The 26,786-nt window shown below is 39.1% G+C and overlaps 2 protein-coding genes across 2 annotated transcripts; both read right to left on the reverse strand.

The window, feature by feature from the left end:
* Positions 1-3,669: 3,669 nt before the first annotated feature.
* On the reverse strand, positions 3,670-20,182 carry LOC133061588 (olfactory receptor 7A17-like). Its single transcript, XM_061149558.1, has 4 exons — positions 19,697-20,182; positions 5,323-5,344; positions 4,156-4,592; positions 3,670-3,870 (listed from the first exon to the last, which is right to left on the reverse strand). The coding sequence occupies exons 1-4, from the start codon at positions 20,180-20,182 to the stop codon at positions 3,670-3,672; spliced, it is 1,146 nt and encodes a 381-aa protein (XP_061005541.1).
* Positions 20,183-25,614: 5,432 nt separating this feature from the next.
* On the reverse strand, positions 25,615-26,538 carry LOC133061589 (olfactory receptor 7A17-like). Its single transcript, XM_061149559.1, has one exon. It carries the CDS (start codon positions 26,536-26,538, stop codon positions 25,615-25,617), a length of 924 nt encoding a protein of 307 aa, XP_061005542.1.
* Between the last annotated feature and the right edge of the window lie 248 nt (positions 26,539-26,786).

The raw sequence follows: 26,786 nt of genomic DNA on the forward strand, positions 1-26,786 counted from the left end.
TGAACCTTTTAATCCTCAAGAAGAGGCTCCAGATGTGTAAAACCCCTTCTGAATTTGGGTTGCTGCATCAGGGGTGGGGGTTTTGGCAAGAAATCATCTCAGTCTCTCCTACCTGCTTCAATGTGGTCTTTTCTCATTTGACAAAGGAGCATTTCAGCTAGTTTTCAGGTCTTTTTCAGAGGGAATTGATCCATGGGTAGCTGTAGATTCATCATATCCATGGGAGGAGTCAATTCAGTATCTTCCTGTATCACCACCTTGGACCAGTCCCTCTGTGGTTCACTTTAAATTTGTGCTTAACTTTTTAGAGTCTTTTTCTGCTCATAATGTTTTTTAAATTTTTTATTGGAATATAATTGCTTTACTGTGTTATGCCAGTTTTTGCTGTACAAGAAAGTGAATCAGCCATATGTGTACATATAGTCTTTCCCTCTTGAGTCTCCTTCCCACTCCATCCCCTTTCTCAGGTCATCACAGAGCACCCTGAGCTGAGCTCCCTGTGCTATACAACAGCTTCCTGCCGGCTATCTATTTTAGTCATGGCAGTATATATATGTCAATGCGACTCTTTCAGTTTGTTCCCCCTCTTTTTTCTCCTTTGTGTTCACAAGTCCATTCTCTACATTTGCATCCCATGAATCACAGCATGCCAGGCCTCCCTGTCCATCACCAACTTTTCTGGCTTACTTCACTCTGTATGGTAGGCTCTAGGTTCATCCACATCACTACAACTGATTCAATTTCATTCCTTTTTGTGGCTGAGTAATATTCCATCGTATATATGTACTACATCTTCTTTGTCCACTTCTCTGTTGATGGACATCTAGGTTGCTTCCATATCGTATCATGGCTATTGTAAATAGTGCTGCAATGAACATTGGGGTACATGTGCTTTGAATTATCTTTTTGAATTATGGTTGTCTCGGTGTATATGCCCAGTAGTGTATCCTATCCAACTTTCTCTCAAGCTTTCTTTCTATATAAAACATAGAACCAACCACAAATGCATTACTGTGTGTACCTATATAGGTATGCTTATGCTCATTTGAATGATAAATTTATATAAATAAATACACAAAAGTTTACATTTGAACATTTTCTTAGGATTCCACAAAAATACCTCAACTTACATCATTAATTTCTTGAAATCTTCCTCTGAAGTTATGTTTCTTATCCCACATTACCTACATAGATAATGATTTAGGCTCAGGGAGATTAACATATTTAAACACTTTTAAAAGCCTTTAAAGTTATAGTGCACTGTCATGAATTATGTGCAAATGGAAATATACAGTATGCATTGTAAATTTGGTACAGATCATTTTATTTATCATTTCAAAATAAGCAGTTTATGGTATGCAATTATTTTCCAATACATCACTTTGAAGTCTAAAGGTGCATGGATTGGAGTAGGATCTAGAGCACAGATAGCTGATTCACACTAAGCAGTGATGGGAGATATCTCATTTACCCAGGTGAAAAGAAAAGTGTCATAGATGGGTATAGAAATAGAAGCAAATTAAAGCAATTCACTCTTGGTACTCTCTTGGTAAAACTGAAGATAAAACCAGAGAAATAAACTGATCACATTGGGTCAAGTGAGAAAGGTATCATGCCACACATTGAATCATGGATGAACCTAAGAAAAGCAATGTAGAGACTTACAGCTGAGTTGACACGCATTAGGAGATCAGCAGAGCTCAGAACAACTCTCTACCTTATAATCTCATCTGGTAACAAAGGCAGTATATTATAGCATTAGCTTTAGGATGGCTTGTTATGCAGCAATACCTAACTGATACAATAATCAAAGTGAACAGAATGAGGACAGTTATAATTGCTCCTGATTATTCTTGTCATTTGTTCTTGTATTTCAGGATAGCTTTCATGGTTACTCTGTCATTTCAGATAACTGTATTTGAAATCTCTCACTGGGGTTCATTTCTTAGTAGCCAGAAGAGGTTGAAAAGACATGTATGTCTGTGTAGGAAAAAAAACTGGTAACCCTGATTCACATGACTGGACAGCAATTCAAGATGTCTGTTGAGTCACTCTTTGATCATAAAATGTGAATAGAATCATGAGTATAACAGAGTTATCATGGAGGATAATGATAGTGATCATTCACCATCCTTTTTGGGTTATGACAAAATGTAGTGGAGATACAGTTCCATTAAATCAATGACATGAATCATATTACAGGTAGCACTGAACATTTTCAAGCAGAAACAGGAAGATAATTGAATAAAAAAGAAAAATGCTAATCAATCTTTTACTAATATGTATAAACCTCCCCTTAACACATGGACACCAATCCTCCATACTCCAATGAGTAGATATACAGCATGGAAAATGAGTATTTTCAAAAGTAATACAATGTATGAATTACTACTTTGCTTCATCGTGTTGAAGGTCCCTTGGACTGCAAGGAGATCAAACCAGTTAATCCTAAAACAAGTCAGTCCTGAATATTCATTGGAAGGACTGATGCTGAAGCTGCAACTCCAATACTTTGGCCATCTGATGCGAAGAGCTGATTCATTGAAAAAGACCCTGATGCTGGGAAAGATTGAAGGCAGGAGGAGAAGGGGACAACAGAGAATAAGATGGTTGGATGGACATGAGTTTGAGCAAGCTCCGGGTGTTGTTGATGGACAGGGAAGCCTGGCGTGCTGCAGTCCATGGGGTTGCAAAGAGTCAGACACAACTGAGCAACTGAACTGAAATATTGATGTTCATCTGTGATTCTAAAGCCATATTAGGTCAATCTGTTTATTAAAATGTGTCTTTCAGTGGGGACTCCTTTTGTAGACATGTATCTGATAATCATGTTAACAGTGGCTATTGTGGGCAATACAGATGCCAAGAACAGGATCCAAATGAGGAGAATAAAAATCAATGACTTGTCACAAATCATAGTAGTATGTTACAGTCTCAATGGCTAGAAAAGGCAGTTAAGATAATGATGTACATGGGAATATTGGATATAAAGGTGAAAATAATGTCTCAGGTTTTCCTCTGTTATAAAATTATATAAATTGTCTTCGTGATCAAACATATGTTTTTTGACAGGAAGACTACAACTCATGACACTTCTTTTAGAGAAACGGAAGAAATGTCATTTGTTGGGCTTCCCAGGTTGCACTAGGGGTAAAGAATGTACCTGTCAATGTCGATGAAAGAGATGCGAGTTTGATCCCTGGAGGAGGAAATGGTAACCCACCCCAGTATCCTTGCCAGAAAAATTCCATGGATAGAGGAGCCTGGTGGACTACATTCCATAGGGTTGCATAGTGAGACATGACTGAGCAACTGAGCATGCACGCAGGTATGCCATTTGTGAAAAGTTATTCTAAAAAAAACTATGTTGTCTCATTTAGTCAGTGGGAGTTTCCGAACATTCTTGATACATTGCTAAAGTAATGTTGTAAAAGTGGAATAGAACAAGGAGAAAGCAGGTGGATGCCAGAGAGAAAAGGAAGCTTAATAAAGTGATTTACATGAATTGAATAGAAAATCTAGAGTCAAATAAATGCAAATTCCAGGAATGTATTTGCTTAAAAAGAGCAAGTTCTAATTTCACAGTTTGATGAAATAGTCACAATTTCTGAACCTGAGGCTTTGACCTCTGTGATCTCAAGGGCTTTTCAGTTTTATGACAACTAGCTTTCATATATTTCTTCTCACAAAGAATGCTTTCAGAGCCCGATTCATGTCTTTATTCCTCAGGCTGTAGATGAAAGGGTTCAGCATGGGTGTGATGACTGTGTACATCACCGAGGCTGTTGCACTTGAGTGTGCATTGTGGGTAGCTGCAGAGCTAAGGTACACTCCAAGCATCGTACAATAAAATAAGAAGACAACGGTGAGGTGAGACGCACAGGTGGAAAATGCTTTATATTTCCCCTGAGCTGATGAGATTCTGCGTATACAGGAGACTATCTTAGAATAAGAATAAAGGATACCAGCAAAGGGACCTCCACCCAGCAGGACAGCTGCAAAATACATCACTATGTTATTAACAAATGTGTCAGAACAGGCAAGTTGGACCATATGATTGAGTTCACAGAAAAAGTGGGGAATTTCAATGTTTGTGCAGAAGGACAGTTGCAGCATCATTAAGCTTTGTAATGAGGAATTAAGAATATTTATGATCCAGGACATCAACACCAGCATTCCACAGAGTCTCGGGTTCATGATGACTGTGTAGTGCAGGGGATGGCAGATGGCCACAAAGCGGTCATAGGCCATCGCAGTCAGGAGAAAAATGTCCAACACTGCAAAGAGGATGAGAAAATAAATCTGTGTGATGCAGCCTTCATAGGTGATAACTTTGCTCTGTGTTTGGATGTTCCACAGCATCTTTGGAATGGTGGTGGAAGTGAAACAGATGTCTACAAAGGACAGGTTGGAGAGGAAGAAGTACATGGGGGTGTGCAGGTGGGAGTCTGAAGTGATGGCCAGGATGATGAGCAGGTTTCCAAAGACAGTGATCAGGTACATAGAGAGGAAAAGCCCAAATATGATGGACTGTAGTTCTGGATCCTCTGAAAATCCCAGAAGAAGAAATTCTGAAATTCGTGTATCATTGCCTCGTTCCATATGGTGGAAGTGACTTCACAGAAAGAGGAAAGTAATATGACTAATTTTCACAACTACGTGCTTCACTCACACATTTTAAAAGCCGGGATTTACATATTGCAGTCATGTAATTCAGTAAAATATATTTTGTGTATGAATATGGTCTCCTTTAGATTCCCTCATGCCACCACTTATATGGAATTTTTGTCCCTGTCAACTCTTTCCCTGAGGGATTATGAATCCTATAATTTTCATTAGAAAATTTTTCACACATTTCAGTAGTAAAATTGAGATCTGACCATGTTACCCATGTCTAGGCAACAAGTATAGTTTGCTGAAGAACAAAATAGGACCCTACTATTAAATGATGGGAGTGTTTCCCATGTGGTGCAGTGGTAAAGAATCCACCTGTCCATGCAGGAGATGCAAGAGACTAGGGTTTGATCCCTGGGTCAGGAAGATCTCCTGGAGAGAGAAATGGCAGCCCGCTCTAGCATTCTTGCCTGGATAATCCCATGGACAGAGGAGCCTGGTGGGCTATCATCCATGGGGTAACAGAAAGACAGACATGACTGAGCACATACACACATTCAATGATGGAGATAGAAAATATAAGCAAATAATAGAGATCATTACATTTCAGATGGTGACAGGTGCTATATAGAAAGGATAAGCTCATGCAAAGGAGAGAGCGAATTAGGCTTTATATTTTGCATGGGTGTTTAGGGAAGACCTGCAGACAAGGTGACATTTGAACAGTGACCTCAAGCAAGAGAGGGAGGGAGATGCAAGTTTATGTAATGAAGTATGTACCTGGCAGAGGAAATATCCAGTGAAAGGCCTTGAGAGAGGTGCTTGTTTTCAGTGCTCAAGTCAAAGAAAGTAAAGCCAGTGTTGTAAGTGAATGAAGACGACGAAGAGTGATGAGTGTCACACCTGTTGAGGAGGGACGTGGTCTCTCTGCTACTACTGAAATCCCAGGGCAAGGGACTTCCTGTTCTGTACTATATCTTGCCTTTTATTCGTCTTGTTGCAAAGGGATCCTGTGAATTGAAACAGCCCACCTCTTTAGTACATGCCTTGATTGAATTCTGGCCCCACTACTGTAAGAGTCATCTTGGAATATAAGAAAACTGGTACTGTTGTTCTGGGGAGAAGGCAATGGTACCCCACTCTAGTACTCTTGCCTGGAAATCCCACGGATGGAGGAGCCTGGTAGGCTGCGGTCCATGGGGTTGCTAAGAGTTGGACATGACTGAGTGACTTCACTTTCACTTTTCACTTTCACTCATTGGAGAAGGAAATGCAAACCCACTCCAGTGTTCTTGCCTGGAGAATCCCAGGGACTGGGGAGCCTGGTGGGCTGCCGTCTATGGGGTTGCACAGAGTCGGACATGACTGAAGTGACTTAGCAACTGTTGTTCTGAAGATTTCTGACACCCCACCAGCAGCGAACAGACACAGAACACACTGTGTCTTTCTTCACTGCGTTATTTTCATGTCTTTCTCAGCTCCAATTTGGGCAGATCAATGAACTTTATATAATATAGAAATGATTCCCTGAAATTCCAATTCTTAAGTATCCTATGGACAAATAAACCTGGGGTTCCATACTGAGATGGCCATTTTGTGTATTTAAACAAACATTAAATTGTCTTTTCAATAAACAGAGAGCAGAGAGAGGGAGGGAGGGAGGTAGAGAGAGAGAGAGTAATGATGAGAAAAATATCTTAACAAGATCAGTTGGTCCCTGAGAGGCTTGTGAGAAAGAATAATCTTCCTTGGTCCTGGAGGCATTCCAACCTTAATTATTTTCTTTTGATGCCCAGCAAAATAATAAGAGATCCAAAATGAACTTGCCTGAAAGACAATAGTAGTGATACCTCTATGGTGTTGAAAGATATCAAAAGACATTTTATTTATTGTTCCCCCTAAGAGAAAATGTGCAAAGGGATAAACCAACACTTCATAAAACCTAATATACAAAGTATAACAAAATTGGGCGTTTTTAATATCAAGCAGTAGAAGACTTGTTTCTCCTGTGCCTGTTTTATGATTACTTGGCCAGTTAGTTCTTGTGTGGTCTGATAAGGGATGAGGTTAGCTCCTTTCTCACTTTTCTCACGTAGCATCTTTCCTTACCTGTTCTTGGACTTTGGGTTTTGAGAAACCCGATGGGCATACCCTAATCCTGGTTCTGGACTTCATCCAACATACTGAGGCCTCCCTAGGCCATGCTTTGTAAATCCATGGTGTCCTACACCATGACAATTCTGTATTTTTATGCTGAATAACTTCCTTCATATAATTATGCCTGAGGACATTACATCATGACACATTTATTTCACTGTACTCTGACCTCATTGTTAGACTGTGTGACCCAAAAAGGCAGGGATCTTACCTGTCTTGTTCACTTTTGTGCTTTTCAGAAAGGTATATGAATATATGTGTGTTTATCTAGAAAAACACAGAAGAGTGTGAGAAGCTATAAAATGAAAGAATAAAGGATGGTACGTCAAGGCTGTATATTGTCACCCTGCTTATTTAAGTTATATAGAGAGTACATCATGAGAAACACTGGGCTGGAAGAAGCACACGCTGGAATCAAGATTGCCAGGAGAAATATCAATAACCTCAGATATGCAGATGACACCACCCTTATGGCAGAAAGTGAAGAAGAACCAAAGAGCCTCTTGATGAAAGTGAAAGAGGAGAGTGAAAAAGTTGGCTTAAAGCTCAACATTCAGAAAACTAAGAACATGGCATCCAGTCTCATCACTTCATGGGAAATAGATGGGGAAACAGTGGAAACAGTGGCTGACTTTAATTTTTTGGGCTCCAAAATCACTGCAGCTGGTGATTGCAGCCATGAAATTAAAAGATGCTTACTCCTTGGAAGGAAAGTTGAAAAGCAGAGACATTACTTTGTCAACAAAGTTCCATCTAGTCTAGGCTATGATTTTTCCAGTGGTCATGTATGGATGTGAGAGTTGGACTGTGAAGAAAGCTGAGCACCGAAGAACTGATGTTTTTGAACTATGGTGTTGGAGAAGACTCTTGAGAGTCCCTTGGACTGCAAGGAGATCCAACCAGTCCATCCTAAAGGAAATCAGTCCTGAATATTCATTGGAAGGACTGAAGCTGAAGCTGAAAGTCCAATACTTTGGCCACCTGCTGCGAAGAGTTGACTCATTTGAAGACCCTGATGCTGGGAAAGATTGAGGGCAGGAGGAGAAGGGGATGACAGAGGATGAGATGGTTGGATGGCATCACCGACTCAATGGACATGGGTTTGGGTGGACTTCGGGAGTTGGTGATGGACAGGGAGGCCTGGCGTGCTGTGGTTCATGGGGTTGCAAAGAGTTGGACATGACTGAGTGACTGAACTGAACTGAACTGAAACCAGGTTAAAATGAAGAGTTTAAAAAAACTGTAGTGAGCAAAACTGAGTGAAGAATCAGACTAAAATGTGATATAAAATAGCAATAATTTAATGACATGAACATGTGCTGATATTTAATGCAGCAAAGGCCTGATAGAAGAGAATATAGCGTGTAATGTACCGAGGATTTCCAGGCACATAGTGGATGTTCCATTATTTATTTTTGAATGATCAGGAATTAAGTTATAATAGTTTTGAACATTTAGCAAATGGCAAGGTTGTGTTTCCATTTAGTTGCAAAAGATTATATTGTCAAATAAGACCTGGCCCGAAGCTAATTCATGTTGATGTTTAATAGAAACCAAAAGCAATACTGTAAAGCAGCTACCCTTTAATTAAAAGTAAAAAAAATTAAAAAAAATACTTACCAAAAAAAAAAAAAGATTAACCATGAATGGCTATTTATCTGAAAGAATATGAAGTTGGTCTCCTAGCTCACTCATCTTACAAAAGTTGAGGTATTACAATGTTAGTGTAAAGTGACCAACACATTTCAGATGAACATTCTAGAAAACTATACATAAAATTTACATGTGGCAATTTGTGAAAACCAAAAAACTCAGAAGTCGGAAGATAGATGTTTTGAAATAAAATAAATATTTCATCATGAAAATGTCCTCCAAAAGTCAATTGAGAAATAATAATCCATAAAGTTTTTTGAAATGCTGATAACTGGAGAAAACTTGGCAAATGATAGTAATAGTAATAATTACTATTATTAAACATAGTAAAAATAGGCAAGCCAAAATGAGGATCAAATATGTAAAGTTTGCTGAAGCTGAGCCACAGTTTATGAAAGCAAAAAATGTCTTTCATACCCATTAGCCTGAGAAGTAAGTGTAAAGACCTGTCACACTGCTTGGGGTTTAAACTTTTAAACCAGTAGCAAAAGCTGTGCTGCTAATTTTGCTGACAGAAAAGTAAAGTCTTACAAATTTGGGAAACAATCTGAAGACAGCTATAAATGTTATCATACAGATATTCTCTAACTCAAGTTTTCTGAGTCTCAACACTACTGACATTCCCAGTCAGATCAGTCTCTGTTGCTCTGCTTGTCCTAGGCAATGAAAGATGTTGAGAGCCTCCGTGGCCTCCACCCAACCTTCTCCAGTGAGACAGTCAAGATGTTCCTGGACATTGCTAAGAATCTTCTGCACGGGAAAATTCCTTCTTGATTTGAACCACAGTTTGAACTTAAAATCTCAACATACTTCTGTGACATGAATGAAATATCACTTTAATGATAAAGAGTAAGAAAGGTCATTCATCAAAAGTGTGAGTAGCATAGCCACATTGTGAAATATTACCTAGCCACTGACACACATGCTTTAATTAATTAATCAAGCAAACAAACAGACACAGCGATCTCTTGCCTCTGGGCTGAGTTGAACTGGCTTCTTTTCTTTCTGACCTTCTCATGTACCATCATCTAGATTGGAGACTCACCTGGATGGGGGAGCTCTGGGAGGAAGGTCTCTGAGGGGGAGTCTGAATTCTTCTCTGGAAGGCTAATGATGGAGACGAAGGCTCTATCCCCAGACAAAACAGCAGGAAGGGATGAAGCTACAGCCCACCCCCAACCCCAATCAGGATTAGGACTCCAAACAAAGGAAATAAAGGGTCCATCCAGCTCAAGATTAGACACACTGAGAGACTGCAGATGTTAGTGTTTATAGGTCCCTCTACCTGCTCATTAGGCACATTTCTTATTATTTCAAACTCTAAGCACATAATTCCCCTGTGGAAACCTGTTCAGGAAGAAAGGAAATTTTTCCTAATGATTCTCTATTCACAAGGGATCAGGGTGGAAGTCAAGAGAACCCAATTTTTTTCTTGTTCTTTTCACTCCTTCTCCATAAAATTTCCTCCCTTTCAGATCTCTAAATCTCCTAGAACCTTGTTTCAACCCTAAGTTAAATTTTCTCCAAGTCTAAGCCTGAGTATCTGGATTAGGTCTTTTGTCTCTCCAAAGTTTTGATTTATGATAGGGATACGGACTCTAAATCTCCAGGAAAATTCTATTCTCTTTTTCAATAAGGGGAAGAACTGAGTTCTTTTGTTAATCAACCTTGGGGCACTACATATGTTGTCTTCATGACACTTTTGCCATAACATTTAGGAACTTCATACTTACATCTCTAGTTCTGAACTTTCATGTAATTCTCCATTATAAAATATTTGTTGATGATAGTGAATATACTTAGATCTTTTGTGCTAAAGCTTGATTTTAGTGCCTGATAAGAATTGCTTGATCGAATATTTACAGATATCTCATCTGTGAGGAAGTACATTTAAGAACTCTATTCTCCACTGCAGAAATGGGGCTTGGAGGAGTTTAATGATCCAGCTGAATTTAAGATCTGAGCACTTGATGGTCCTTAACTGTAAACCTGTCAGAGTGTGTCTAATTTCCAAACTGTATACCAGTAGTTCTGAATCATAGAGGATTTTCCCCTGGGATATTTGACAACATCTGAAATGATGCTGCCAAACATCTAAAATCTGCTGGAGAGCATCCCCAGAATAGTACGCTTCCTCAAATGGCAACAATAAGGGGTAGCAAAGTTATTCTAAGTTAGTCCTTTTCTAACTTCATTGTAGCTACAAATCAACAACAATCCTACTACAAATTCAGAATCTGATTCAGCAGGTCCTGGTGGGTCCAAGGACTGCATTTCTAACAAGCTGCTGGGTGATGCTGACTCTGCAGGGCCTGGTCTGTGGACCATTCTTTGAGTAACAAGGCTGTGATCCCATGATACAATTAGTTGTAGATAGTTTTAGGTCTTCTGCCCCAAAACGTGTCTTTGCATTTAATTTTGAAGAAATTATGTATTCACTGGTTTCAGAGGCTGTGGTTAATTCTGTGTGTTTCTTTTTTAGAAGGGTTCTTGAATGACACAAAATGATACGCTTACAAAAAGACTGTGTAGTAGGCAGAATGTTATTTAGTCGCTAGGTCATGTCAACTCTTTGCAACCCTGTGGACTGCAGCAGGCCAGGCTCCTCTGTCCTTGGGTTTTCCCAGGCAAGAATATTGGAGTGCCTTGCCATTTCCTCCTCTAGGGGATCTTTCTGACCCAGGGATGGAAGCTGTGTCTCCTGCTTGTCAGGTAAATTCTTTACTGAGCTGAGCCACCTGGGAAGCCCAATCAGCATAATAAGCCTAGCTCATATGTGCCACGTTACAACTGACTGCCTTCACCCAGTTTGCCCAACTAACCCCAATCCCCTTCCTCTCTGATAACCATCAATCTGTTCTCTACGTCTATAAGTTTTGGTTCATTTCTTTCTTTATTTTGTTTTATAGATTTCATGTGCAAGTGAAATCATACTTGTATTTATCTTTGTCTGGCTTATTTAGTATGGCATAATACCTGGAAGGTCCATCCACATTGTCACAAATGGCCAGATTTTTATTTTTTATGTCTGAGTAGTATGCCATTGCAGAGAAGGCATGGCACCCCACTCCAGTACACTTGCCTGGAAAATCCCATGGATGGAGGAGCTTGGTAGGCTGCAGTCCATGGGGTCACAAAGAGTCGGGCACGACTGAGCGACTTCACTTTCACTTTTCCTTTCATGCATTGGAGAAGGAAATGGCAACCCACTCCAGTGTTCTTGCCCGGAGAATCCCAGGGACTGAGGAATCTGGTGGGCTGCCATCTATGGGGTCACACAGAGTCGGACATGACTGAAGCAACTTAGCAGCAGCAGCAGCAGTATGCCACTGTGTGTGTGTATATATACGTATATATCACATCATTATCCATTAATCCATCAATGGACACGAAGGTAGCTTTCACGTCTTGGTCAATGTAAATAATGCTGCAATGAACATAGGGTTGCATATATCTTTTCAAATTACTGCTCTCATTTTACTCAGAGAAATACCCAGAAGTTGAATAGCTAGATAATACAGTTGTTTTATTTATAATTTTTGAGGAATCTCCATACTGCTCTCCATAACGGCTGTACACATTCACATTTCTACCAACAGTGCACTAGGGTTTCCTTTTCTCCACATCCTCACCAACATTTGTTATTTCTCCTTTTTCATTTTTTAAGAAGCTTTAAAAAACTAGCTTTATTAAAGTATAGTTAATATTTATAATCATAAGATATTTGAAGTGTACATCATGATTTGATTTATGTATACTTTGTGAAAGGATTTCTCCTTTAACTTACACACCCATTACTTTACACACTTATCTTGCTTTTTGTGTGTGTGTATGTGTGAGAAAATTTAAGTTATACTCTCTTCAGTTCAGTTCAATTGCTCAGTTGTGTCTGACTCTATGCTACCCCATGGACTGCAGCACGCCAGGCCTCCCTGTCCATCACCAACTCCCGGAGTTTACTCAAACTCATGTCTGTTAAGTCGGTGATGCCATCCAACCATCTCATCCTCTGTCATCCCTTCTCCTCCGGCCTTCAATCTTTCCCAGAGTCAGGGTCTTTTCAAATGAGTCAGCTCTTTGCATCAGGTGGCCAAAGTATTGGAGTTTCAGCTTCAACATCAGTCCTTCCAATGAAGGAATGATTTCCTTTAAGATGGACTGGTTGGATCTCCTTGCAGTCCAAGGGACTCTCAGTTAAAAAGCATCAATTATTCGCTGCTCAGCTTTCTTTATAGTCCAACTCTCACAACCATACATGACCACTGGAAAAACCATAGGTTTCACTAGACAGACTTTTCTTGGCAAAGTAATATGTCTGTTTTTTAATATGCTGTCTAGGTTGGTTATAACTTTCCTTCCAAAGAGTAAGCATCTTTTAATTTCATGGCTGCAGTCACCATCTGCAGTGATTTTGGAGCCCCCAAAAATAAAGTCTGCCACTCTTTCCACTGTCTCCCCATCTATTTGCCGTGAAGTGATGGCAGTAGTCTTAGCAAAGTTCAGTTGTACCATGCAGTATTGTCAACAATAGTCACCATGATTTATTTGGTTGGCCAAAAAGTTCATTTGGGTTTTCTGTACGATGTTATGGGATGTGTGTCTGTGTGTGTGTGTGTGTGCATGTGTGTGTGTATATATATAAATTTAGATTAATGTTTGACTATCCAGATGAATGGAAAAAGAAGAGATGCAATGGAATATATATATGCAATATATATATATCTATGTATATGCAATATATATATGCAATAATATATGCAATGGAATATAGCTGAGCTATAAAAAGGAAAGCATTGAATCAGTTGTAGTGGGGTGGATGAACATAAAGCCAGTTACACAGAGTGAAGCAAGTCAGAAAAAGAAAAACAAATGTCATTTATTAATGCATATACATGGAATCTAGAAAAAATAGTACTGATGAACCTGTTTAGAGAGAAGAAATGGGGATGTAGATGTAGAGAACAGACTTGTGGACACTGTGGGGGAAGGAGAGGATAGACCTAGCTGAAAAAGCAGCACTGACATGTGTAAAATAGGTAAAATAGGTAACACTATCATGTGTAAAATAGGTAACCAGCGGGAAGCTTCTGTATAACACAGGGAGCCCAGCCTGGCACCCTGTGATGACCTAGACGGGTGGAAGGGGGGAGTGGGAGGGAGACTCAAGAGGAAGGGTATATATAAATATATGTATAGACATATATGTATATAAATATATGTGCACATTTATATATATACAATTATGACTTATTCATGTTGATGTATGGCAGAGACCACCACAACATTGTAAAGTAATTAACCTTCAATAAGAAAAAATGTCAGGTGGTATACTTGTAACTTCGGGCTTCCCTAGTGGCTCAGATGGTAAAGAATCTGCCTGCAGTGTGGGAGACTCAGATTCAACCCCAGCGTCAGGAAGATCCCCTGGAGGAGGGAAAGGCAACCCACTACAATATTCTTGCTGGGAGAATCCCATAGACAGAGGCCCCTGGCGGCTATATTCCATGGGGTCACAAAGCGCTGGGCATGACATAGAAAAGTTGTAGAGGGTGGAGGAAATAGGGAAAGGGTAGTAAAATCTTTCAGTTACAGGGTGAATAAGGTCTCAGGCTCTCATCTTTCTTATAACAGCCATTCTAAAGAATGTGACATGATTTCTTTGTGTTTTGATTTGCATTTTCCTGGTAATTAATGAAGCTCAAACATCTGTTTATGTGTCTGTTTGTCACTTGTATGCCTTTTTGGAAAAATTTCCAGGTCATTTTAAGAATATTAACGATTTCAATCCATGAACTTAAGGTATATTTCCATTTATTTGTGACTTCTTCAATTTCTTTCATCCATGTCTTCTAGATTTCAGTGTATAGGTCTTTTCCCTCTTTCATAAATTGTGCCAAGTTATTTTATTTTTTATGCAGTTTTAAATGGGATTGTTTTCTACATTTTTTTTCTAATAATTCATTATTAGAGTCTAGAAACACAAGAAGTATCTGTATGTTGACTTTGTATCTCATAGTTTCATGAAATTTATTTATTAGTTCAAAAAGTTCTTTGTTAGAATTAAAAAATATATATATATAGTATCATTTTATCTGTAAATAGTGACAGTTTTACTTCTTCCTTTCTAGTTTGGACTCTGTGATTGCATTTTATTGTCTAATTACTGTGGCTAGGATTTCCAATACTATGTTGAATGAAAGTGGCCTGAGTGGGCATTCTTTTCTTTTTTTCTGATCTTAGAGGAAAGGTTTTCATCTTCTCACCATTGAGTATAATGTTATCTGTGAACCTGTATATATAGCCTATATTATGTGGTGGTATGCTTCCTCTGTACCCACCCTGTTGAGGGTTTTTATCATAAACAAACAATGAATTTTGTCAAATGATTATTCTGCATCTGTTGAAATGATTGGACTTTCCAGATGGTGCTAGTGGCAAAGAACCCACCTGCCAATGCAGAAGATGGAAGGGACAAAGGTTCAGCCCCTGGGTTGGGAAGATCCCCGGAAGAGGAAATGACAACCCACTACAGTGTTCTTGCCGGGAAAGTCCCATGGACAAAGGAACCTGGTGGGCTACAGTTCATGGGGTCACAAAGAGATGGACACAGCTGAAGTGACTTAGTACAGCACCCTGAAATTATCATATGATATTTATCCTTCCTTTAGTTAATCTGGTGTATCATTTGACTGATTTGAGGATGCTTAACCATTCTTGCATCCTTAAAGTGAATCCCACTTGATCGTGATGTATGGTCTATTAGATATATTTTTTAATTTATTTGCTAATATTTTTTTTTCTTTCTTTCTTTTTTTTTATTATTATTATTATTTTTTTCCAGTGGGTTTTGTCATACATTGATATGAATCAGCCATGGATTTACACGTATTCCCAATCCCGATCCCCCCTCCCACCTCCCTCTCCACCCGATTCCTCTGGGTCTTCCCAGTGCACCAGGCCGGAGCACTTGTCTCGTGCATCCCACCTGGGCTGGTGATCTGTTTCACCATAGATAGTATACACGCTGTTCTTTTGAAATATCCCACCCTCACATTCTCCCACAAAGTTCAAAAGTCTGTTCTGTATTTCTGTGTCTCTTTTTCTGTTCTGCATATAAGGTTATCGTTATCACCTTTCTAAATTCCATATACATGTGTCAGTATGCTGTAATGTTCTTTATCTTTCTGGCTTACTTCACTCCGTATAAGGGGCTCCAGCTTCATCCATCTCATTAGGACTGGTTCAAATGAATTCTTTTTAATGGCTGAGTAATATTCCATGGTGTATATGTACCAGAGCTTCCTTATCCATTCATCTGCTGATGGGCATCTAGGTTGCTTCCATGTCCTGGCTATTATAAACAGTGCTGCGATGAACATTGGGGTGCACGTGTCTCTTTCAGATCTGGTTTCCTCAGTGTGTATGCCCAGAAGTGGGATTGCTGGGTCATATGGCAGTTCTATTTCCAGTTTTTTAAGGAATCTCCACACTGTTTTCCATAGCGGCTGTACTAGTTTGCATTCCCACCAACAGTGTAAGAGGGTTCCCTTTTCTCCACACCCTCTCCAGCATTTATTGCTTGTAGACTTTTGGATAGCAGCCATCCTGACTGGTGTGTAATGGTACCTCATTGTGGTTTTGATTTGCATTTCTCTAATAATGAGTGATGTTGAGCATCTTTTCATGTGTTTGTTAGCCATCTGTATGTCTTCTTTGGAGAAATGTCTGTTTAGTTCTTTGGCCCATTTTTTGATTGGGTCATTTATTTTTCTGGAATTGAGCTTCAGGAGTTGCTTGTATATTTTTGAGATTAATCCTTTGTCTGTTTCTCCATTTGCTATTATTTTCTCCCAATCTGAGGGCTGTCTTTTCACCTTACTTATAGTTTCCTTTGTAGTGCAAAAGCTTTTAAGTTTCATTAGGTCCCATTTGTTTAGTTTTGCTTTTATTTCCAATATTCTGGGAGGTGGGTCATAGAGGATCTTGCTGTGATTTATGTCGGAGAGTGTTTTGCCTATGTTCTCCTCTAGGAGTTTTATAGTTTCTGGTCTTACATTTAGATCTTTAATCCATTTTGAGTTTATTTTTGTGTATGGTGTTAGAAAGTGTTCTAGTTTCATTGTTTTACAAGTGGTTGACCAGTTTTCCCAGCACCACTTGTTAAGGAGGTTGTCTTTTTTCCATTGTATATCCTTGCCTCCTTTGTCAAAGATAAGGTGTCCATAGGTTCGTGGATTTATCTCTGGGCTTTCTATTCTGTTCCATTGATCTATATTTCTGTCTTTGTGCCAGTACCATACTGTCTTGATGACTGTGGCTTTGTAGTAGAGTCTGAAGTCAGGCAGGTTGATTCCTCCAGCTCCATTCTTCTTTCTTAAGATTACTTTGGCTATTCGAGGTTTTTTGTATTTCCATACAAATTGTGAAATTCTTTGGTCTAGTTCTGTGAAAAATACCGTTGGTAGCTTGATAGGGATTGCATTGAATCTATAGACTGCTTTGGGTAGAATAGCCATTTTGACAATATTAATTCTTCCAATCCATGAACACTGTATGTTTCTCCATCTGTTTGTGTCCTCTTTGATTTCTTTCATCAGTGTTTTGTAGTTTTCTATGTATAGGTCCTTTGTTTCTTTAGGTAGATATACTCCTAAGTATTTTATTCTTTTTGTTGCAATTATTTGCTAATATTTTTTGAGGATTTTTGCATGTGTGTTCATCAAGGATATTGGTCTATAATTCTTTATTCTTTTATTGCCCTTGTCTGGTTTTGACAAGGTAATGCTGGCCTTGTAAAGTGAGTTTGGAAGCATTTTTCCTCTTTGATTTTTTGAAAGTTTTTGGAAGATAGGTACTAAATCTTTAATGTTTATTAGAATTTATCAGTGAAGCCCCTGGTCCTGGACTTTTGTTTGTTGTGAGATTTTTGGTTACTGATTCAATATCCTTACTAGTAACTGGTGTATTCAGATTTTCTGTTTCTTCATGATTCCCTCTTGGGAAAATGTTTGTTTTGTAGGAATGTTTCTATTTCTTCTAGGTTGTCCAATTTGTTGGTATAAATATTCATGGTAGTCTCTTGTGGTCCTTTGCATTTCTGTGATATTAATTGTAATTTTTCCTCTTTCATTTCTGATTTTTTTGAGCCCTTTCTATTTTTTCTATGCTGCCATCTTGAACTGTCACCCAAATATTTTATATTAGCCCAACAAGACTCATTTTAAGCTTCTGACATCCAAGAGAATGAATTTGTTTATTTAAGCAACTAGTGTGGGAGTATTTTGCAATTGAACTAGAAATCTAATACAGACACTTATGCAATAAAATTTGTTTGCAAGAGTAAAATTTAATCCTCTCCATTTATTAGTTTACCTTGAGTAAGGGCATGTTATGTCAAAAACCCATATTAAGTAAATAAAAGCCCATATTAAGTAAAAAAATACTAAATCAATTTGAAGATATTCTGCCTCATTAACTGATATAATAAATTTTTTATTTTATAAATGTAAATGTCAACTGTCTGCCTGTGATTCTTTTGTGACATTGAGGTAGGAAAAGTAATTCACATCAAATTGAGGTCACTCATTTGCACTTTAAATTTTTGTGTCTGTATTTTTATATATTTTTTTATATTAATTCAAATGTTCATTATTTTCACTTCCACTCTCTCCCAGTTTCTCTCAAGTTTCCTTCCCACATAAAAGATGTCTGTATGCATGCACACATGTATACTACAGTGTTTATTTGACAGAAAAAAAATGTATACACACAGAAACAAACTTTAGCCCTTAGCTGTTTTCTTTGGATTAAAAAAGAAACTTCCACACATTTCATTTGTTTCTCAGAGCATCCATATGAAGTTTTGTTTAGTATTTCACACCACCTTCATAAAGAAGGAAACAGGCTTAGGGAGCTTAAATTTTTTCACAATTACATAATAAAGCAGGTAAAGCTATGTGCACTGTCAAATTAAACACAAAGAGAAATAGGCATTATGTTCTCAGTTTTGGATAGCTTGTTTATGTCATTACATCACACACCTTTTATCTGTTTACTTATTTAGGCTGCACAGCTTCCTCATATGGTGTACAGGCTTTTCTCTAGTTGTGGCATGTGGGCTCTCTACTTGCGGTGCATGGGCCTAGTTGCCCTGTGGCATGTGGGATCTTAGTTCCCGGACCAAGGATCAAACCTGCGTCCCTTGCGCTGGAAGGCAGATTTTTAATCACTGGACCATCAGGGAAGACCCCCAAACTGTACACTTTAAATATACAGTTTATTTGTGTAGTTATATTCCAATAACTTAATTAAATGGAAAAGAATCTGATGGTGCATGGCTAAGAGTTGAATCTAGAGCCTAGGCAGGTGATTCTCACTTAACATGGGTGAGAGTTGTCTTCTAACTGGGAAGGAAGTCAAACGTCATTTATGGATATAGAAATGCTGAAATTAAATATCAGTAATTCACATGATAAACTCATTTTTTTCCCTGTAAATAGAAGATCAGCATAGATACAGAAATAACCATAAACCAATTCAAGACAGAAGAACATGGCAACCTTACTCAACATCACTTAGAAACATAATAGAGAGATTTACAGACTACACACTCATGGGGAGCACAACAGAAATTGGTACAATTCCCCAGTATATAATTTCATTTGATAATAAAATGTAGAGGCGTTGAATTTAAAGAAAAAATGGTAATTTTGGGAAATAAATGGAAGGATCAAGCTCTACTTCAGCAACCTGATCAAAGAATTGGGTTCTGAGGTTTTGAGCCCTAGAATCACACACATTTCTTCAGCCCCAGGAAAACTGATCCTTATATAGCTGCCATCCCAATGATCCTTTTCAGAGCCCTCTTTATGTCTTTATTCCTCAGACTGTAGATGAAGGGGTTCAGCATGGGTGTGACCACAGTGTACATCACCGAGGCAACAGCACTTGATTGTGAGCTGTGAGTAGCAGCAGAGCTAAGATACACTCCCAGGACTGTACAATAGAATAAGGAGACAACTGAGAGGTGAGAGGCACAGGTGGAAAATGCTTTATACTTCCCCCGAGCTGATGAAATTCCTAGTATAGAGGAAACTATCTTAGAATATGAGTAAAGAATTCCAGCGAGGGTAATGCCACCATACACCCCAGTTGCAAAATACATCAGCATGTCATTAAGAAAAGTGTCAGAACAAGCAAGTTGAACCACTTGATTAACTTCACAGAAAAAGTGGGGGATTTCCAAGTCTGTACAGAAGGGCAGCCACAACACCATTATGCTTTGTATCAAGGAGTTCAGAGCACTCATGATCCAGGACAGCAGAACCAGCAGTCCACAGACCTGGGGTTTCATGATGACTGTGTAGTGGAGTGGGTGGCAGATGGCCACGAAGCGGTCATAGGCCATCACGGTCAAGAGGAACACGTCCAATGTTGCAAAAAGTATGAAAAAATGCATCTGGATGATGCAGCCTTCATAGGTTATTACTTTGTTCTGTGTCCTTATATTCTTCAACATCTTTGGGATGGTGGTGGAGATAAAGCAGATGTCTACGAAGGACAGGTTGGAGAGGAAGAAGTACATGGGGGTGTGGAGGTGGGAGTCTGAGCTGACAGCCAGGATGATGAGCAGGTTTCCAAACATAGTGATCAGGTACATGGAGAGGAAAAGTCCAAATATGAGGGGCTGCAGTTCTGGTTCATTTGATAATCCCAGGAGAATGAATTCTGAAATTGGTGTCTCATTCCCGGGTTCCATGTGATGCAAATGACTACCTGGAAACAAAAAATAGCATGAGTAATTTTTCAAAAATTGGCATTGCAAACATAGGTGAACTCTTAACATTTATATTTTGCATTCAAAAAATATTCATGACTTTATACAGAAATTTCCCCTTCAAGCCAATCTCCTGTGCCGTCTCCGAATAAGAAAGCTTATCTTACAGTCAGCCTTTTCCCCCAGTGGTCAGGTGTTCTACACTTGTAATGAGGGATTTTGTTATGCATTTGAGGGAATACAAATTTAAGACCTACCAAGTTCTGGAGAAAGAGGAGAGGGTGCTGAGAGACAATAGGTCCTGTAGTTCAATGGTGGAGAAAACATATAAGGAAAAAATTTAAAAACTCAAACAAATGATCATATGTTGACAAGTGTTGTGAAGGAAAATAGATCAGACATAAAGAAGAGAGTTGATGAGGGTATTATTTTTTTTTACTGGGTGTTCGGGTAGCCTGGAAAACATTTGATCAGAGACCTCAAGAAAGAGAAAGAAGGAGACATGAGTCTCTCTAGGTAGAAGTATGTGCTGGTCAGAGGGAACAGCCGTGTTTCAAAACAACCAACTCCCTGACTTCCTTCTCTCCCAGTGACTCCCCACTGTGAAACGAGCCCCAAATTCCACAGCTTCAAATCCTAGCCTTGACTCTCTGTGAATGAACCACCACTTTACCCTCGTGCTGCCCTCATGCACGTCAAGCTCATGAATATTAAACATGAGTCGCAGCTTCACTTGATGCAGGCTCATCACAGGCTCAAGACTCAGAGCTTATATGTACCTCCTTAGAGAATCAACCACTCTGTTTAGAAGTTTCACCCCTCCCTATCTCTAAGACACCATCTTCTTTTCCAGATTGCCTAGATCATTTCTTTCATGAGTCCTCCCCTTTTTTAAACATTTGTACAGAAAACGAGGAATTTCATTTACAGTCATTTAGATATAGGGTTATCATTGTGAAGTTTTAATTAATTCAGCATCTTTTATTCTCTGCAAGACTGTAAGTGCCTTGAGGCATACGCCAATATCACACATACTCTTCAACCTCTTAGATTTAGTTTAGTTGTGAGCAGTACCTGAATAAATACATACTGCATGAAGGAATGAAAAAAACATGTTCTCATAGAAACGCTAATGACAAGAGAACAAAAAGGACCAGGGAAACACTAATATGGCTTTCAGAGCCATGCTGGAGGAACATTTCCCATATTCTGAGATTCACACCTCTTAGAGGTTCAGACTATGTAGTTTGTAAGAATAAAATAAGGTAGAAAAAATAAAATGCAAAATTAAAATGTCAGAGTGCATCCCATATAGTAAGATTTTCCTGATTCTCTTTGTTCAGATGCCTGTGTTTGTGTATGCCCATACCCATGCACACATGTGTGTTGAATCCCATGTAAAAGGCATGTCTTAGCTGGGACAGAGTCAAAAAAGTTTCTTATCCACTGCAATAAATGCAAGAAGACATTTATAAGAGACCAGTCCCTGCCGAGGGAGAAGCAGTGTAAATAGAGGCCAAGGCAAGAGCCAGGTTGCAGAAGGACCAGACAGCAGTGTGGGGGCTGAAGAGACCTCAGACTCAAGGGACCACACACGGATTTTATATTCTTCCAGTGCCTCACTACAGTGTTGACATGAGGCCCTTGGTCAATTCTTTATTGCATACTTACTCCCGTGTGTTTGTCCACATTTACTTTCATATGGTCCAGTAGTGAAAGAGACTTTCCCTTCTATCACTTTTCTTTCTTTTAAAAGCAGATTTTATTTATTTAACTTTAGTTGTGCTGGGTCTACATTGCTGTGCAGATTTTTCTCTAGATGCAACGAGCAGGGGCTACTCTCTAGTTGTGGTGTGGCTTTCTCACTGCTGTGACTTCTCGTTGCAGAGTCCAGGCTCTAGGGTGTGTGGGCTTGAGGAGTTGCACCTCCGGGGCTCTAGATCACAGGCTCAATAGTTGTGGTGCACAGGCTTAGTTGCTCCACAGCATGTGGGATCTTCCTGGATCAAGGATTGGACCACGTCTCCTACATTGGCAGGCGGATTCTTCACCACTGAGCCAGTAGGTAAGCCCCGTATCATTTTTCTTAAGTGGCATTTTTCTTTGTTATTCCCGGGCTTTGATTTTTGTTGTTGTTGTTGTTGCAAACCCTTTGGTCACACTCTACTTCTGTTTCTGAGACTTGTCCCACCTGTGATAAACTCATAATATACTCTACAAAGTCCTATGAACGCCACAGAACCTATCCCTTCCTCCACGTGATTTGTACCTGATGACACTTTGCAATGTATGCATTTATTTTATTCTGAAATATTTCTCCATTGAAATGTTAGATCCAAATCATCAGAGACCTCACCTGCTTTATACACTCTGGTGCCTTCATAGAGGTATGAATAGAATTAGAGGAAATAATAGAGCAAAAAAAGAAAAAAACAATAACACTCAAATGCCAGTATACGAAACAATGTGCATAGATATTATGTAATAGAGAAGCAAATGATTAATCAACCCCCAAATATAGTCAGCCTCCCAGGTAACGAACCTAATGCAAAATTAAGCCTTTTAGCATAATGTGACTCTGTATACTAAATTTAATTTTTTCAAGTGAATACTCAATGTGAGAAAATATTCTATGAAATGTGTGTCTTAAGAACTGTAAGCTTCCCCGTAGTAGCTATTCCATTGATCTGGATCTTCCTTATGAATATAGAACATGCTTAAATATACCTCACCTCAAAAATCAAAAATAAATACATAAAATGTCTTCACTTCACGGCAAACCACTCTTGACCAAATAGTGTATTTTCCTACTCTCTTAACCTGCAAATCTCCTTGGAAATGTTCACATTTTACTGATACCACTATACCTGCCATTTCTTCTTGAGTCTCCCCTAACTAGGTTTTCATCCCCATCACACAATTATTAATAATTCTTGAATTGCTGAATGCAATAGACACTTCTCTTTTTTATATGTTAAATAAATTTATTATAAATTATTAAGACAACCTTGGCTCTGGACCAGAAGTTTGGGCTTTCAGGTGACCTCAAGTAAATGTTCTTGGGTTTCATCCTCTCTGACTTTCTTCTGCTGGGCTTTCAGACTCACCCAGATAGGAAGTCTGAGAGGAAGGTCTCTGTGTGGAAGTCCAAATTCCTCCTGAAGGGTTGATGGTGGAAACTGAAGCTCTGAATCCAGACGAGAAAGAAGGAAAGAGTGAAGCATGGGTCTCTGAACCAGGCTTAAGAATCCAAATGCAAAACCATGCCCTGTTCAGCTCAAGGTGGAGCTGCTCAGACCCTGCAGCAGCGGAGATATTTATAGCTCTGTGTATTTGCTGTATCTGCTCATTATACGTGTTCAGCACGTTTTCCACTATTACTTCAATCCTCAAACACATCATTTCCTCAGGGGAACTAGTCTGGACAGAATGGAATTTTTTCAGCTGACTGGTCATTCCCAGGAGACCAGGTTAGAAGTCAAGTGTATCCGATTCTTATTACTACTCCATGAATCCTCTTGTATCCCAGAGATCTAACACTGACACTTTTTGCAACCCTGAGTCAAAGTGTCCTCCAAATCTAAGTCTGAGGAACCTGTCTGGACTAGGTCTCTTGGGTTTCAAAATCACTATCTTGTGATGGGAATGCAGCTCCTGATATCTCCGGAAAATTATTATTTCCTCTTAAATAAGGAATAGAGCTGTGTTCCTTTGCTATGAAACCACAGGTAAAATAATCCCTGACTTCAAAATGCTTTTGACACATCAATTAGGTGTTTTCTGTTTTAACACAAGTGAAAAGCTTGTGTTCAGTCCTTCAATCGTAAAAAACTTGTTAATGATAAGAGATCCACATGGATCTTTTAATGTACCATGGACTGAGCTTAGCATCCTATATCTGTTGTTTCATTTGTTACTTTGCAATAGAACATCTTAGGATGTTCAATTATGAGCCTTATTCTAAATTTGCAAAATTGTGGTTCAGAAGGGTGAGGTGATTAAATTCATTATCAGGGAAATGCAAATCAAAATCACAATGAGGTTCCATCTCACGCCGGTCAGAATGACTGTTATCCAAAAGTCTACAAACAATAAATGTTGGAGAGGGTGTGGAGAAAAGGGAACCCTCTTACACTGTTGGTGGGAATGCAAACTAGTACAGCCACTATGGAGAACAGTGTGGAGATTCCTTTAAAAAATGGAAATAGAACTGCCATATGACCCAGCAATCCCACTGCTGGGCATACACACCGAGGAAATCAGAATCGAAAGAGACATGTGTACCCCAATGTTCACTGCAGCACTGTTTATAATAGCCAGAACATGGAAGCAGCCTAGATGTCTATCAGCAGATGAATGGAAAAGAAAGCTGTGGTACATATACACAATAGGATATTACTCAGTTATTAAAAAGAATACATTTGAATCAGTTCTAATGAGGTGGATGAAACTGGAGCCTATTATACAGAGTAAAGTAAGTCAGAAAGAAAAACACCAATACATATACTAATGCATATATATGGAATTTAGAAAGATGATAACAATAACCTTAAATGCGAGACTGCAAAAGAGACACAGATGTATAGAACAGTCTATTGGACTCTGTGGGAGAAGGTGAGGGTGGGATGATCTGAGAGAATAACATTGAAACATACGTATTATCATATGTGAAACATCACCAGTCCAGGTTTGATGCATGAGACAGGGTGCTCGGAGCTGGTGCACTGGGATGACCCTGAGGGATGGGATGGGAGGGAGGTGGGAGGGAGGGTCAGGATGGGGAACACATGTACACTCATGGCTGATTCATGTCAGTGTATGGCAAGAGCCATTACAATATTGTAAAGTAATTAGCCTCCAATTAAAATAAGTTAAATAAATAAAAAAAAAACACAAAGCTATGAAGTGAGTAAGGTGTGTGTGGTGATTAGAACATGAGATGTTTCTAGTTCTCTTGCTCTAGGTCAGTGGTTCTCAGTCATTATTCTGTATGAGATAGAAGAAAAGGCCTGATAAAGTGAGTTACTTAAATTACATAGTGAAGGTGCCAAGTAGAGCTTATTCAATATGAGTAATACAACTTCTAACTATTCTTTTAGTAAAATAAAAAAAACAAGTTGAAATGATATATGTCACTTGAAAAGATACTATTCTTAAGAAATTCACATAGGCTCAAGAAATAAAAGGGAGTTTGCAAATATTTCTGATATAAGTTTGGAAGAAAATATGTGAAAGCAGGAAAATGAAATAAATGGGAAAGCTTAATAAACTCTGTTAATTACATATAAACAGAAGTTGAAGTCAAAAAATGTAAAATTAAGGAAGCAATAGTAAAGACAAATTATATATTCACAGTCTTATGGAAGAATGGCAACTTCTGGATCCACTTATTTGCCCCAGAAGAGTTTGTCCTTTTATTGCTCAATGAATCTTTTCAGAGCCTCCTTTATGTCTTTATTCCGTAGACTGTAGATGAAGGGGTTCAGCATCGGGGTGACCACAGTGTACATCACTGAGGCTATTGCACTTGAGTGTGAGTTGTGGGCATCAGCAGGGTTAAGGTACACTCCTAGGATTGTACAGTAAAATAAGCAGACCACCGAGAGGTGAGATGCACAGGTGGAAAATGCTCTGTACTTCCCCTGAGCTGATGCGATTCCTCGTATGGAGGAAACGATCTTAGAGTAGGAGTAAAGTATTCCAACGAAAGGACCGCCACTCAGCAGCCCAGCTGCAACATACACCATCACGTCATTAAGAAAGGTGTCAGAACAGGCACTTCGGACCACCTGATTGAGTTCACAGAAAAAGTTGGGGATCTCCAGGACTCTACAGAAGGACAGCCGCAACATCATTAAGATTTGTATCAAGGAATTCAGGGCACTCATCATCCATGACACCAGAACCAGCAGTCCACAGAGCCTGGGGTTCATGATGACTGTGTAGTGCAGGGGGTGACAGATGGCCACAAACCGGTCATAGGCCATCACCGTCAGGAGGAAGTCATCCAACCCTGCAAAGAGTAGTAAAAAGTAAATCTGGTTGATGCAGCCTTCATAGGTGATAACTTGGCTCTGTGTCTGGATGTTCCATAGCATCTTTGGGATAGTGGTAGAGATGAAACAGATGTCTACAAAAGACAGGTTGGAGAGGAAGAAGTACATGGGGGTATGGAGGTGGGAGTCTGAGCTGACAGCCAGGAAGATGAGTAGGTTTCCAAATACAGTGATCAGGTACATGGTAAGGAAAAGTCCAAATATGAGGGGCTGCAGTTCCGGTTCATTTGAAATTCCAAGAAGAAGAAATTCTGAAATATGTGTATCATTCTCTGTTTCCATGTGGTAGAGGGAATAGCCTGGAATTAAATCCCCCCAAAAGATATACCACTTTTCACAAAAATGAGCATTCCTGGCATAGTCAAATGATACAATTTATATTTTGCAGTCATGAAATCAATACCTATAATTTTGGTGTGAAATCTGTCCCCTTCAGGGCATTCCCTGTTCCATCTCTGATTACAAATTCCTGTTCTTTTGCAGCCATTTCCCCAAGAGGTCAGGTATTGCATACTTTTAATGAGATTTCT

This window comes from Dama dama, chromosome 9 (genome assembly GCF_033118175.1).
Source record: "Dama dama isolate Ldn47 chromosome 9, ASM3311817v1, whole genome shotgun sequence".
NCBI classification, from domain to species: domain Eukaryota; kingdom Metazoa; phylum Chordata; class Mammalia; order Artiodactyla; family Cervidae; genus Dama; species Dama dama.